The 15,187-nt window shown below is 32.6% G+C and overlaps 3 protein-coding genes across 8 annotated transcripts in view; 2 read left to right on the forward strand and 1 right to left on the reverse strand.

Moving 5' to 3' along the window:
• LOC108903331 (peptidoglycan-recognition protein LB) overlaps window positions 1–4,322 on the forward strand; it is a 10,403-nt gene extending 6,081 nt beyond the window's left edge. For both annotated transcript variants that reach the window (XM_018705466.2, XM_018705465.2), the window contains exon 3: window positions 2,998–4,322. In XM_018705466.2, coding sequence (XP_018560982.1) covers window positions 2,998–3,296 — 299 coding nt within the window. In that variant the 3' untranslated portion in view covers window positions 3,297–4,322. The remainder of the gene's footprint in view (window positions 1–2,997) is intronic.
• LOC108903327 (trichoplein keratin filament-binding protein) overlaps window positions 1–15,187 on the reverse strand; it is a 62,605-nt gene that overhangs the window by 13,673 nt on the left and 33,745 nt on the right. The gene's annotated exons all lie outside the window — the stretch shown is intronic.
• The window catches only part of LOC108903325 (glutamic acid-rich protein), a 35,877-nt gene continuing 33,512 nt past the window's right edge, over window positions 12,823–15,187 (forward strand). For 2 of the 5 annotated variants that reach the window (XM_018705454.2, XM_018705456.2), the window contains exon 1: window positions 12,823–13,126. The gene's annotated coding sequence lies outside the window, so the exon portion shown is untranslated. The remainder of the gene's footprint in view (window positions 13,127–15,187) is intronic. The other 3 variants (XM_018705459.2, XM_018705458.2, XM_018705460.2) reach the window with 3 other exon arrangements.

The raw sequence follows: 15,187 nt of genomic DNA on the forward strand, positions 1-15,187 counted from the left end.
TTAATTGCAAACATTTTTTTCCTCTTCCATTTTCGCCTAAAATCAACTCTTGAAAAGATACATAATTAAATAGGAAGAAAAATATGACATTTTTTGAATTTTTTTAACATATTGTGCCGCCAAAAATTAAGCCCACGTTGTTTTTTATGCACATAGAAAAATTTTCATTTCTAGTGATATTTGAAAGCCAAAAAACCAAAAATCTCCGTGGATATACGATTCACCCAAATATGGCTTTTTGAAACAGATACCGTCTGGACTATTAGCACTGTTTTGTGCATCGAATACAGACTCCATACTCTTAAGCGTTTTTGATTTTTCAGTTAAATAAACTAGTAGAACAACATTATTCACTACCATTACTTTTTTCTTCGATTCTTCGAAAGAATTATGTTTTTTCGTCCTTTTCCTTCATTTCATTCAAATGGAATGTTTTCTACGTAATATCTATGAATTTTTCTCGATTATTCATAGATTTATTTTTGTTTTTAATTAATGACAAAAATTTAAATATTTAACATATACAGGGTGTTTAGAAAAGTTGGTACAAAATTTAAGGGGGTGAAAGTAGAGCCAAAAATAGTATAGAAAGTTCCTATAAACATTGGTCCTCCGGAGCACCGTTACCGAGATATGGCCCTCCAAAGGGGTCCTATCATTTTGATATTTTTTAAAATAACTTTCTTTCTGATTAAGATAACGGAATGAAAATAGTACATAATAATCATAGCATAAGAGTCTTTAACTACCATAAGTTTCATCAAAATCGTTTATAAATAAGGATAGTTTTGTAACTACTCTTAACAGAAATTTTTCGATTTTTTTTAATTTTTTTGAAGCAAATTCTTCTCAAGCAAATAATAATATTTTTGAATTAATTGGATTTTTTTTGAAGAAAAAATGTATCTACTTTTTTTTCGAATTCTGCGTATTTTAGTCAGAAATATGTAATTATTTTTTAAATAATGTATGGCTCAGAACAGTAACTTTTTTTAACATTTTCACATAGTAGGCATCTTTCATAGTGACATTTTCATTGTAATGATAACTAATGTTTGTCATTTTCGCGTGCTATGATTTAAATTCTTATGTTTCTTTATTTTCCTATTATTGTGATTTTTGTGCTCAACTTAGCATTTCATTCGGTTTTTTTACAACCACGAACCAACATGCTTTTTCTAACCGTGAATATGCCGATATTCTTTTTGAGCCGCTAGACTATTTCCATTACAGAAACCATAAATAAAATGCATATCGGTATATTCACGGTTAGTAAAAGCATGATGGTTCATGGTTGTAAAAAAATCGAATGAAATGCACAGTTGAGCACAAAAATTACAACTAAGAAAATAAAAAGACATAAGAATTTAAATCATAGCACGCGAAAGTGACAATCGTTTGTATCATTACAATGAAACTGACACTATAAAAGATGCCTAATATGTGAAAATGTTTAAAAAAAGTTACTGTTCTGAGCCATATATTATTTAAAAAATAATTGTTTCTGACTAAACTACACAGAATTCGAAAAAAAAGTAGACATTTTTTCTTCAAAAAAGTCCAATTCATTAAAAAATAATATTATTTGCTTGCTAATTCGAAAGAATAAAAAAAAATCGAAAAATTTCTGTTAAAAGTACTTACAAAACTATCCTTATTTATAACCGATTTTGATGAAACTTATGGTAGTTAAAGACCCTTATGGTATGATTATTACCTACAATTTTCATTCCGTTATCTTAATCAGAAACAAAGTTGTTTTAAAAAATATCCAAATGATAAGACCCCTTTGGAGGGCCATATCTCAGTAACGGTGCTCTGGAGGACCAATGTTTATTGGAACTGTTTATATTATTTCTGGCTCTACTTTCACCCCCTTATATTTTGTACCAAATTTTCCAAACACCCTGTATACAGGCTGTTGCAAATTCGCTTCTCACTACAGGGATCACGGAAACGGTAAGAGGTACGAAGTAGCTCAAATGGGGGGATGGGGGCAAAGTTGCATAATCAGGGGACTATGCCTCTAAAAAGTCAAGGCTAACATGATTAGTTTTCGAAATGTTTGGAAAAAACCGAAATTTTGGAAATCCGTTTTTGTTTCATTTCAGCCTTGTTTGAGGTGATATCGAAAAAAGAAGTACACTCTCTCATAGCCACTTTATGTCCTCTATCTAATGGCATAATCAATGTTTATATGTAACGTTTCATCTCTCCAGGACCATCATCAGCCTCAGTTTTTTAAATACGACCCTGGAAATTTTATTACAATTTTGGCAAGCCTTGAAGACTCCCAATACTGTATTGCCTCAGCCTGAACCAGATTCAGACGTTTTGTCTCGAAAAATCCATCTTCAATGTATTCGTTCGTTAAAAATAAGTCAAAAAATGTTAAAGCTTCCTTGTATCTAAATATAACCAACCGTTTTCAAGGTAATCGACATCATTTTCTAAAAATTTTGACAGATGCAAGCGTTTCGAAAATTCCTTAATATCTTTCTTCGTTCAGGAAGCTTTCACTTGCTTTACGGAAAACTCAAAAAACATAAGATGGACTACCTTTCACTATCAAGTTCACCTGAAGAAAACCAACCATTTTTTTTACGTTACATTTTCAAATCTTAAAACTGACAAAACTTTTTAAATTCAAATGGAACACCCCTTATTTTTTTTGCACCATATTATAGAAAGTCAAATTTTCTTTTCACCGATATAAACATTGGGGGGGTTACAGTTTCGATTTTCTTAGATATTTGCGGTTTTCTTCCATTCTCAAGAAAAAATATTATTAAACATTAAAAATATCATCAAATGTGCTCTGAAAGGCAAATATTGGTATTGCCAATCGGTATTACCCAGTGGCAGTGGCATACCTTTTCATACCAATTATTTCTTGTTTGTTTTTGTATTTTTGAACCTTTTCACATCAAACAGTTAAATTTAAAGGAATTAAAGACGTTTACTCTTCCAATTATTAATTTACGGAAACTTCCGCAGCTTCGCTGCCCCCGGAGCGCCAGCTGGCGGCGGCGCATAAGCTCATCGCCATGGGCGTCCGAGAGGGGCACATCGCCGAGGACTACCACCTGGTGGGTCACAGGCAGGTGAGGGAAGGCACCGAGTGTCCGGGAGAGGTGCTCTACGAGGAGATAAAGAAGTGGCCACACTACGACCCTCACCCGGACTACGTGGACTTGTTGAAGAAGAAGAAGGGAGACGGCTCCAAGGCGACGCCGCCCGACGAACACAACAGGCTGCAGAAGGGGACGGCGCCCTTCATCAGCAAGCTGCTTTAGTTAGTACAAATTAAGTGGGAAAATGTAACCGAAGCTTCTTCTGATCAAAACAGAGAAAAATGCTTATGTAGCCTTACGGAGTTTTTGAGAAAGCCAAATACGGTTATAAGCTTATTTTTGACATAAAGCAATGGGGTTGCTAAGAACACTTCAAATAGTTTTTTCTCTTGCTTATACGAGAACTTGAGAAAAGTAGACATAGGTTTTAAAGAATAAAAATATTTAGTTTAGTTACAAATTCAACAAAACAATAAAAAAGAAGTTTGATTAGAACAGAATAGCTCAAAATATGCATTGTGTACATTAAATCTGCTGTAAAATATTAAAATGAATTTATTATTCTCAAGAATTGTCCATCTTATCGATAAACAAGAATTTGTTACAGAATATAGACATTCCAAAAAACATGGTTTAAGGTATTCTTGGCGATCTCTAAGTTTTCCTCCATGTCAAGTTTTATTGACATATTTTAAAAAGTGACACAACTACCGTAAACAAATTAAAAAAAAACCCTTGGTACCTTTCTAAGCAAGCATTTTGGTACTGAGGAACCCTCAATTAATTGATTCTTTGTCTTGGTTAGAAAAAACTTTGCTGTTTTTTTTAAATACGATGCCCTGTACAGGGTGATCCATAATTCTCTTTTTATTGCATATTTGTCTTTATACACAAGTAAAAAGTACTGCGGAATCAGAATATACTATCAGAAAAACACCTGAACATTAATTAAAAAAAAATATCGCAGAGAAATAATAATCAACAAAATAGAAATTTTATAAGGCAATATCGAGAAGTCGGAAGTTGAGCAAATGTGTCTTTGGAAAATTTTATTTGCAAAAAAAAATTCAAGATGTTTTTTTCTCAATAAATTCAGTTTTTCGTCGATGTTCAGCTGCTTTGCATCTAATCGTACGCTATGATTCCATTGTACTTTTTACATTCGACTACTGTCCGGAACATTTTCAAAATTGCAAAACTTTAAAAATTTTAAAAAATACCTATTTTATCTGAGTTTTTTACTTATATCTTGAAACCTATGCACTTTGGAAGAATATTGAAGAGGAAGAAAAGTTTTAGAATTGAATTTTGCGCAATATACTGTAAGTTAAAAATGTTTAAATTTATTACCGATGTTGTAAAATAGCAATAAATTGATGAAAAAACGGCAAAATCAAGTTTTTGGATAATTTTTTAAAAATATTTATTTTAATTGCTCCGAGGGCATTCTAATTTTGGTAAAAAAAAACTTTAGAGTATAATAAAATAATACACCAAATTTCATTAAAATCGGCTAGATAGTTTTCGCAAAATCATTTTTTGAAAAAAAATTTAAATTTTCGAATTTTCAAAATGTTGCACAGCCTCAAATAAAGCATCTAGTCTAGATACTTAAATATTTTTACACATAGAAAAGACCGCTCAACCTTTCAAATGGTTTTTGAAAAATTGAAATCAATTGATTAGGACCCTCCTAATTAACCGATTTCAATTTTTCAAAAACCACTTGAAAGGTTGAGCGGTTTTTCCTATGTGAAAAAATTTTCAAGTATCTAGATGCTTTATTTGAGGCTGTGCAACATTTTGAAAATTCGAAATTTTTTTATCAAAATTTTTTTCAAAAAATTATTTTGCGAAAACTATATAGCTGATTTTAATGAAATTTAGTGTGTTGTTTTATTATACTCTAAAGTTTTTTTTACCAAAATTAGAATGCCCTCGGAGCAATTAAAATATTTAAAAAAATATATCCAAAAAACGCTTATTTTGCCTTTTTTTCTTCAATTATTGCTATTTTGCAATATCGNTTAATAAAATAATACACCAAATTTCATTAAAATCGGCTAGATAGTTTTCGCAAAATCATTTTTTGAAAAAAAATTTAAATTTTCGAATATTCAAAATGTTGCACAGCCTCAAATAAAGCATCTAGATACTTGAAAATTTTTTCACATAGAAAAGACCGCTCGACCTTTCAAATGGTTTTTGAAAAATTGAAATCAATTGATTAGGACCCTCCTAACTAACCGATTTCAATTTTTCAAAAACCACTTGAAAGGTTGAGTGGTTTTTCCTATGTGAAAAAATTTTCAAGTTTGTGCAACATTTTGAAAATTCGAAATTTTATCAAAATTTTTTTCAAAAAATTATTTTGAGAAAACTATATAGCCGATTTTAATGAAATTTAGTGTGTTGTTTTATTATACTTTAAAGTTTTTTTACCAAAATTAGAATGCCCTCGGAGCAATTAAAATATTTTAAAAAAATTATCCAAAAAACGATTATTTTGCCTTTTTTCATCAATTATTGCTATTTTGCAATATCGATAATAAATTTAAACATTTTTAAGTTGCAGTATATTGTGCAAAATTCAATTCTAAAACATTGTTCCTCTTCAATGTTCTTCCAAAATGCGTAGGTTCCAAGATATAATTAAAAAACTCATTTTTTAAAATTTTTTAAACATTTTTGCAATTTTGAAAATGTTCCGGACCTCGCCCAGATCTAGGGATCTACACTTTTATTATGTGAATTGTACTGAAGGTAATCCAGAAAAAATTTGCTTGCCCTCTCTCACATCCACCACAAAACAGATCCGCCCCTGTAAATACGTAAATCGCAATAAAGTGGGAATTATAGATCACCCTGTATAAACAACCACTGTGCCTTACGTTATTTTGACCGCAAAGCAAATTATTGTACGAAATAAACAAATTAAAGGAAAAAAAGGTAATTCGACAGGGCTGGTTCACTGATGTCAAATTCTAGAAAGGTACAGTGGCAGGAGAAGCCTTAACCGGTTTTATTTTAGGGAATACTGTGTCAAAGTACAAAATGTTAGTTTTTAGGAAACAGATACGTTCCTCAGTACATGTACAAACGCCAGTATTATTATATGTATACATATTAAACTATAATTACTATTAACGTTAAAATTTAACATTCAAATATATGTCAAGTTGTCCCGTACACGTTCTACCAGGGACGGTCAGCATATCTACAAGGTACGCGGTTAAACAGACAAGAAATTCATTAATATACGTACATAGAGTGTACCGTTTTAATTAAATAAATGTTACGGCAGTGTATTGGCATTAATAATAATAATGACCATCTCAATAGATCCGATATTAACTGACCAAGGTAAAAAAAACAAAACTGGTGTGCAGATATTAATAAAATACAAGGTGACATCTAATGAAAAAGCTCGATGTATCAAAGGTAAAACCAAGGTTGCGCCTCTGTCGGGCGGTTGAGAAATCTGCTTTCGAATTCCGGTTTCCGGTCTCTTTTAGTATACAGGGCGGTGAAATAAAAAACAACTACCCGGGAATAATTTGGCAAGTTATCGTTTCTTGAAACCCGAGAAGAATTATTTGCGGTTTTAAGTGCAAGTTAAACAACTTAGACGAATTTGACAATTTAAATAAGACAGAAAACATTTTTTAAGAAAATTACTGACATTACTGTGATCCCCCACATTGAGCATAAAAAACTGTCAAGATTGTAATCTTAAATTGTGTTTTCGTATAATTAATTCTACAAATTATGTTTCAAATAGTACATTTTTTGTGCAATATGTGTTAAATAAATTATAATTAGTAGTATTTTCCATATAATTATAAGTAAACATAATAATGCTACAATTGTCGATACAATGTTTTGAAAAATGTAGTTTTTTAAAATCCGAAAAAAATATTATTGAGATTCTCTATATTGTACAAAAAAACTGTCGCAATTGTATTTATTGTGTTATTTATAAGATACCTTTTCCTATAATTTTAGAAGAGAATGTAAAGTACTTTTATTTTTATTGTAGTAAAATTTACTAATATTGAATTCTACAATTTATATCTACCTCTGTATTTGTAGTAGATAAATAATATATCTATAGCGTTTAAAAAAATACACATACTATAGCACATTTTTGTGGTTTTATTTAAAATTCTTTATAGAAAATTTTCAAAAAAATTGAAACCTGACTTGACCACAAGCAGGCTTTTGCGCTTTTAACATCATTTTAATACTGTTTCCTAATACTCCAATCGAATTATATCATAAAATCTGAAAACTTCAAATAATAATTATTAGTAGACATTTTATAGCACTTTATGACGGGTAGAATGATAATTTCCAAAAAGTAACTCGGAAGAAGTGGCGCTAGGTTGGCAAATTGCAAATAAGTATCACTTTTTGTGACTGCACACGAAAATCTAGACGACCTATGGGAATATTAGTTATTTCATGCTTTAGGCAATTAAATTACCTACAATTGAAGGTCATCTTTCACCAATTTGTTACCTGTAAAATAAAGGTACAAATGGAAAAATCAGTTTTCGAAAATTCATTATTATTGCAGAGAGAGATGGATGTTGATGTTTATGGAAATAATGGTCAAACCAATGATCAACATGTGTGCCAAAGGCCGACTCGAATGGTCTATTGACTTTTTCTTGTACCATTAAAATTAACAGTTAAGGAGATGATTTCAGAAATTTTAAAAATCATAAGCAGAAAAATTAATGAATTCTATAATTGTTTTTTTTTTTTCAAACTACAAACTACAAACAAATGTAAACTATCTTTTCAGAGAAATAGATATATTTTTTAATTTTCAATAACAATTTCACAAAGCAAACGCGATTTTTTATGTTTGTCGTAAAACAAAATGGCTTAGAAAAAATAGTTTCAGAGTTAAATCATAAAAATTAACGATTAAAAAATTGGACGTATCGGATCGCGATTTTAGAGACAATTATAGAAAGGGTTAAACTTTTATTTTCAGAAAGCTATACATTGATATTGACAGTTCATGTAATATACGCGCTCTATTTAACGCAAAAAGAGCAAATTCCCGAGCGGCTTTTGCCTGACCCTGGGACACTTTGTTTATAACGCTGTTTTGCACATCCTACTTTGTTGATTGTAAAGGGCTATTTCGTTTCAACTTTCTGAAATTTTTAATAAAATGTCTAATAATATAATTTTTTCACGTTCAAACTAATTCGACTGGAGTATAAATTCCTTTGTTAACTGTGCACTTAAATATTGTCCATTAAAACTTATATGTATGTGCATAATCTGCGGAACACATTTTTTTCAGTACCCCAATGAAAATTCTATAAACTTTACTAAAGTTTTTCAACAATGTGGCTGTAAATACACAATTATGTGTGTCTTTTAGCAAAATATAACTACAGTAAAGATAAAAAAAGTATATACAATATTCCAAACAAAATTTTTAAGTAAAGTGTAATAATTTGTAGCGATATTTTCTACATAAATTATAATCAACAACGCTACAACCGTATAAATTTGTAACAGTTTTTTTTTTTTTCGTGCAGTTCTAAGCACCCCGAATATATTTTCTAAGGATAACGACTCGCTNATTCTGTAAACAATAAGAAACAGATAGCGATGAAAATATTAAACCCATTAGAGTATAATGAACCAAGTACATCAAGCGAAACTGTAAATATTGATCCTGAAAATAATTTAATCGAAGACTTTTCTGTTAATAATGGTGGTCAAGACATAGCAGCGTTGTTTTTCGTTTTTTGTGAGAGTAGGTTGTTTACTGTCATAGTGACACATTTTACATATTTTCGAGTCCGATAAATAAAAAAAGGACCTACGAACTGCGACTCCTGCAAGCCTGTCAGATTGCTTCCCAAGTTATATTCCTGCTCTAATACAAAAATACAGTCCACTAACAAAAAGGGTCTTTCATTAACAAGACAAATGGTACAACTGTTAACACTGAAACTGAGAACCTTATTACAAGTAACGTATTCAACGACAGAACTGTAAACTTTGAAGAAAAGACAGCCAGCAGCGCTTTAAATATCAACAACTGTACCATACAAAATTGCACGTTTAATATTCATGTTAATAAATAAAGTTTGATGATAGACATGTAGGTAATTTAGATGTTTATTCGTTTAATTCAAATTAAAGAAAAATACTTAATTGTTACATTTGTTTTTTTATTCATGAATAAAATGGTTAAAACTGTCATGTTTAATTAATCAATAAAATGTATAAAATGTATAAAATCTATAAAATAAATAGCATTACATATCTACTGATTTTATTTTGTGCTGAGATTGAACATCGCGTTATCCGCTATAAATTTTCAAAATTAGTAATTTTTTATATTCACGCTCGGCTAACGCCTCGGCGAGCAAACTTTTGGGCTCAACACATAATGATCGCCTTCTACTCCTAGTAACATAATATACTATTTCTTGTACCATTAAAATTAACAGTTAAGGAGATGATTTCTGAAATTTTAAAAATCATAAGCAGAAAAATGAATGAATTCTATAATTCTTTTTTTTTTTTTTTTCAAACTACAAACTACAAACAAATGTAAACTATCTTTTCAGAGAAATAGATATATTTTTTAATTTTCAATAACAATTTCACAAAGCAAACGTGATTTTTTATGTTTGTCGTAAAACAAAATTTCGAACACAACTTTTCATTATTTTAAATAATCAATCTAATGGCTTAGAAAAAATTATTTTAGAGTTAAATCATAAAAATTAACGATTAAAAAATTGGACGTATCGGACCGCGATTTTAGAGACAATTATAGAAAGGGTTTTATTTTCAGAAAGCTTTACATTGATATTGACAGTTCATGTAATATACGCGCTCTATTTAACGCAAAAAGAGCAAATTCCCGAGCGGTTTTTGCCTGACCCTGGGACACTTTGTTTATAACTCTGTTTTGCACATCCTACTTTGTTGATTGTAAAGGGCTACTTCGTTTCAACTTTCTGAAATTTTTCTTTTTCGATACGTTTCTTTGGACCAATTAGAACCTATATCTACGATATTAACTTCTAAAATTAATGTTTAGTAATTAAACAATTAGCAAAAAAAACGATCGAAATTAATTAACAAGTATCTGGAGCAATAATTTTACAGTCAATCGAATCGGTCTTTGCCACACATGTTGGTTACNCTTGACACGCAAAATTACCAAGATATTTTAATTCTGCGGGTGTCATATGAAAGAGAAATACTTCTTTTATTGGAAGAAATTATTTTATTACAAAAAAATTGTTTTTTACCACTGCAAAAAGTACCACAAAAACACTGTAATTTTTGTTTTATAAACAATTAGAATAAATTTGTTGCACTGCAAAACTTCTCAAGAATTTTGTCGGATAATAAGATACTTTCATTTCAAATCTTATTACCAAACCCTCCCAGGAAAATCAGCTTGCTGCATCAACCATAATGTCACCAAATATGTCGAATATTTGGGTTGGGGGACAAGCTCAAAATACCAACATTTTTGTCGGACAAATTTTTTGGGGGGTTTAAAAAAAATATATCTTTCATTTAAACTTAAAAAAAAAGTGCTGGTCATAACATTCCATGTTTATGCCAGATTGACATGTTTTCCTGAAAATCACGAGAAAACTTACCACTGTTGAATTTTCCTCATAGTCAAATCTTGGGAGACTCGTCAAACTTAAGCTGCACGCAAAGTTACAGCTTGCTGGTAATAATGGTAATCATTTTTTTCTTTGTACTTGGGTCCGTGGACTACTAACTTTACAATCTAAAATCATGAGGTTCTGTAGTTTTCCCCACGTTTTTTTGTACATTTCATTTCACTTGTACTTTACAGTTGTAAGTTAAAGGATTTTCAGTTTAATTATGCACAGAGATACTTGTTGAGGAGAAATCGGATCAGAGGAGTGACGACGAAAGTTTTCACATGGAGCGACAAAATTTTATTCACAGCGGCAATAAACACTGCGCTTGAACGGATTCCAAATTTATTTAAATTCTCCCAAAGGCTAAAAATAAGAGTTATATCCACTCGAACAATGTAGCCGCACTCAGACTCGACGGCGTTACGAAACGGCACACCGATATCGACACATCGACCATAATTTTTCCCTTGGGTCCCATATTTCGCTATTATATTTAAACAGCGTCGACATTTAGGCCGTCGTCCAAGTAATTCGGATTGTTTTCAACGAAAATACGTTTTAATCTCACATTTAGATCGCTATGTTTTTAATAAAACGCATTTTTAATGTCGGATCGATATTAAAAATTTGGACGGGTTCCCGAAAGCGTGGATACATTGCAGCCACATGACGACGTCATTCACCAACTCTGCCTACGCGAATACTGAGGGGCAGGTTTAACACAGAGAACGAAGAAGAGAAAGACAAACATGCTTTTACTGTAATGCAAAAAACGGTTATTAAAAAGATGTATCAACCTGTGGTAAAAATTACCTTCAAGCACATATCTGAACAGTTTGAACTAATCAACTGTTTGGCTCACCTTATCTTTTTTTTTTTGGTTCATCCTATACACTATTTTCCACAATAACGACGAATAGACCAGGCAAATTAAATTTTTACTCGAAAAAAGTCCTATCCGCGAGATTATTGTAAAATTGTCTAAAGGAACATAATACAAGACATCTCTCGTCTCGCGAGTCAAAAACTTTTATTAGCCAACTTTTCTATTTAAACAAATAAGTGAGGAAAACAGTTTTTTCACTTAGCAGGGAAAACCATCAATTTTAGCGAAAAGTGACTCCCAGACAACTTGTAGGGAATAAAATTATCTACAAAATGAGACTAATTAAATTAAATTGTTAATAAACAAAAAAGTTATCGCAAAAAAAACAAGAAAAGTGCCCATTCTTTAATTTGTTTATAACTATCGCATTTATTGTTAAAATTTCATAAAACCTACGACAAGTTGAGGGTTTTGTCATACTTTAAAAGTGTGCCAAAAGTGGGCGCTGTAGGTGCAATAGTTTTNGTAATAAAATGTCTAATAATATAATTTTTTCACGTTCAAACTAATTCGACTGGAGTATAAATTCCTTTGTTAACTGTGCACTTAAATATTGTCCATTAAAACTTATATGTATGTGCATAATCTGCGGAACACATTTTTTTCAGTACCCCAATGAAAATTCTATAAACTTTACCAAAGTTTTTCAACAATGTGGCTGTAAATACACAATTATGTGTGTCTTTTAGCAAAATATAACTACAGTAAAGATAAAAAAAGTATATACAATATTCCAAACAAAATTTTTAAGTAAAGTGTAATAATTTGTAGTGATATTTTCTACATAAATTATAATCAACAACGCTACAACCGTATAAATTTGTAACAGTTTTTTTTTTTTTCGTGCAGTTCTAAGCACCCCGAATATATTTTCTAAGGATAACGACTCGCTATTACTTAACTGCTTAATTAACAGCGTCGTCCCGCGCGTTCTGCGCGATTACCAGACCCGACGCCGTCGATTTATCCCACACACAGAGTGTCAAATTTTTCCGTTCCCCATTAAATTTTTTTCCTATGCAAATTCCGTTCCCGATGATTTTTTTTTCTCCATTTCGACCGCCGAAGAAGCTCGTCCCAAAGCGAAATAAAGGAGCCCACGGAATGCTTCGAATGACTAGCGACGCTCCGGGCGGCGGAGACGCGTCACGGCGCTTCCCGAAATAGCCGCAGCTATTTCTGACATACGCGCCATTCTGAAAATGCGTCTGCTCGGGAAAATCAGTCAGAAAACGCGAAAATCGCAAGCGAGACGCGACGCGCGAGAGTTGCCGAGTCCAGCGACGACTTTTTCGAAAAAAAAAAAAAAAATCGCCACCGCACAGCTAAATGACCACCCCGATACCGAAGTGTCTCGTCAGTAGTCGCAGCAGCGTGAAATAATCCCTTAGGAGTGCGCAACAGCCTTGTGCGCGAAGTGTATACCAGCAATCAAGTACAGCCGGACTTGGTAACGTTTTTTTTTTTCTTACGATAATTTGTCGATAGAGGTAAGTGGCTCGGCTTGTAGGTTAGGGTTATATAACGACACACACACACACACACTTACACAAAAATAACAAGATAACAACTAGTCATCCCGACAACCCACGTACCAGCGGCTGTTTTTTTTCGAAGTAAAAATAAGTATGGCCTCACTTTCATAATAACACTCGTAGAAGCAAAAAATGCGTGGCAAATACAATTTAATTTAGCCGAAACACCTTTATAGGTTAAAAAAAAGCTGTCCTTCCTTCCTCGAATCAAAATATGAAGTATTTTTGTCTTCTCCCATCAACACCAAAACTGAATCAAAAGCTTTGACGCCACGAGTTCCACTTAAGTATTTTTGTGAACTTTCTGTTTAGGTTGTTCCATCGTCATTTTCGCAGCGTGGGCACAGAGTGTATTTTTTTAGTGCACGCGTCACGGTGCGTAACACCCAAAAAAAACCGTAACCGGATATTAAAACGTCACTGACAACTGTCACGTCGTCGTTATTTGCTTGTTTTTATTTACAAAGCCCACTGGGGCTCTCAAGAGAACTCACGTCTCGCAGCAGGACACGAATCTGGTAGAGCCCGCAGGAAACGCCCTAGAAACAAAAACGTCCCTTTTGAAGTGCAGCAGCCAGGCAGTCCAGTCATTTGTTAGACATTTGACGAATACAATCTTAAGAGTATCAGCGTATTCTGCGTTTTTCAAGTGGTTTATAAATAGACCCGACACCTGGTCTATTTCGGGAATCCGAAGTACATTGAAATACCTACCGGATTATAAAACATTTCTCCGAAACAAAAAGAAATGCAACGTCGAGGAAAAACAAGCGAATGAAAATGAAGTTGGCAGGTAAACTCCCAGCGTCAGTCAACTAGAGTTGGTGGAACTTTGACCAAAACTAGTTGCAGCAACTCATCATCCGGCTAGAACACCGGATCTGAACACATCGATCTCCACCGTTCAAAAAAAAAACCTAAACCGAGCCTGAAGTAAATATTTTCCCAGGACGACGATCTCTCGTATATTGGATATCCGGATATCCTTAGAGTCAGCTGTTTTATAGATAAACTAAATTTCTCGGGACAAAAATAAACACAGCATGGAGGTTTTACGTACTTTGAAAATAATTCCGACACGGCAGGCTCTCCCCGCAACCAAAATCGTAAAAATTTATTGAAACACGTTCGCTATGTAGAATGTCAATATCACGTCGTGAATGGTCGATATTAAGTCGTGGACTATCAATATGACTTCACGGATCGCCGAAGTAGTCAAAATTCAGTAAAATATATTCGTAATTATATGAACGTCAATATTACGTCGCGGATGGTCGATATTTCGTCATGAAATATATGGTTCGTCAGTACCACGTCGCAAACAGTCGAAGATATGTCAATATTACGTGGTGGACCGTTAGTAGCACGTCATGACCTTCAAAGTAAATCAAAATCCGATAAAAAAACATTCATAAAAAGTTTTTCTGAATTGGATAATTCCCAAACGGGCCCTATAGTCCACGGGCCCACGTACAAAGAAAAAAATGATTACCAGCAAGCTGTAACTTGCAGCTGTAACTGCACTTTGCGTGCAGCTTAAGTTTGACGAGTTGACTACGAGGAAAATTCAACAGTGGTAAGTTTTCCCGTGATTTACAGAAAAACAAGTCAATCAATAAACATGGAATGTTATGACCAGCACTTTTTTGTAAAATTTAAATGGAAGATATATATTTTTTAAACCTCCCAAAAAATTTGTCCGACAAAAATGTTGGTATTTTGGGTTTGTCCCCCACCCCAAACATGTCGATTTGGTGACATTATGGTTGGTGACAACCAGCAAGCTGATTTTTCTGGGAGGGTTTGGTAATAAGAATTGAAATGAAAGTATCTTATTGTCCGACAAAATTCTTGAGAAGTTTTTGCAGTCCGACGCCCCGAAGATGTCGATTTAACGACAACATGGTTGGTGATAACCAGCAATCTGGTTTTGATTTTTTTCTCTAATAATTGAAATGTATAACACAATAATATACTTGTCCGCCAAAAAGATTGGAAAATTTGCCTTAAAAATGG

The sequence above is a fragment of the Anoplophora glabripennis genome, unplaced genomic scaffold (genome assembly GCF_000390285.2).
Source record: "Anoplophora glabripennis isolate ALB-LARVAE unplaced genomic scaffold, Agla_2.0 scaffold103, whole genome shotgun sequence".
Lineage (NCBI taxonomy): Eukaryota > Metazoa > Arthropoda > Insecta > Coleoptera > Cerambycidae > Anoplophora > Anoplophora glabripennis.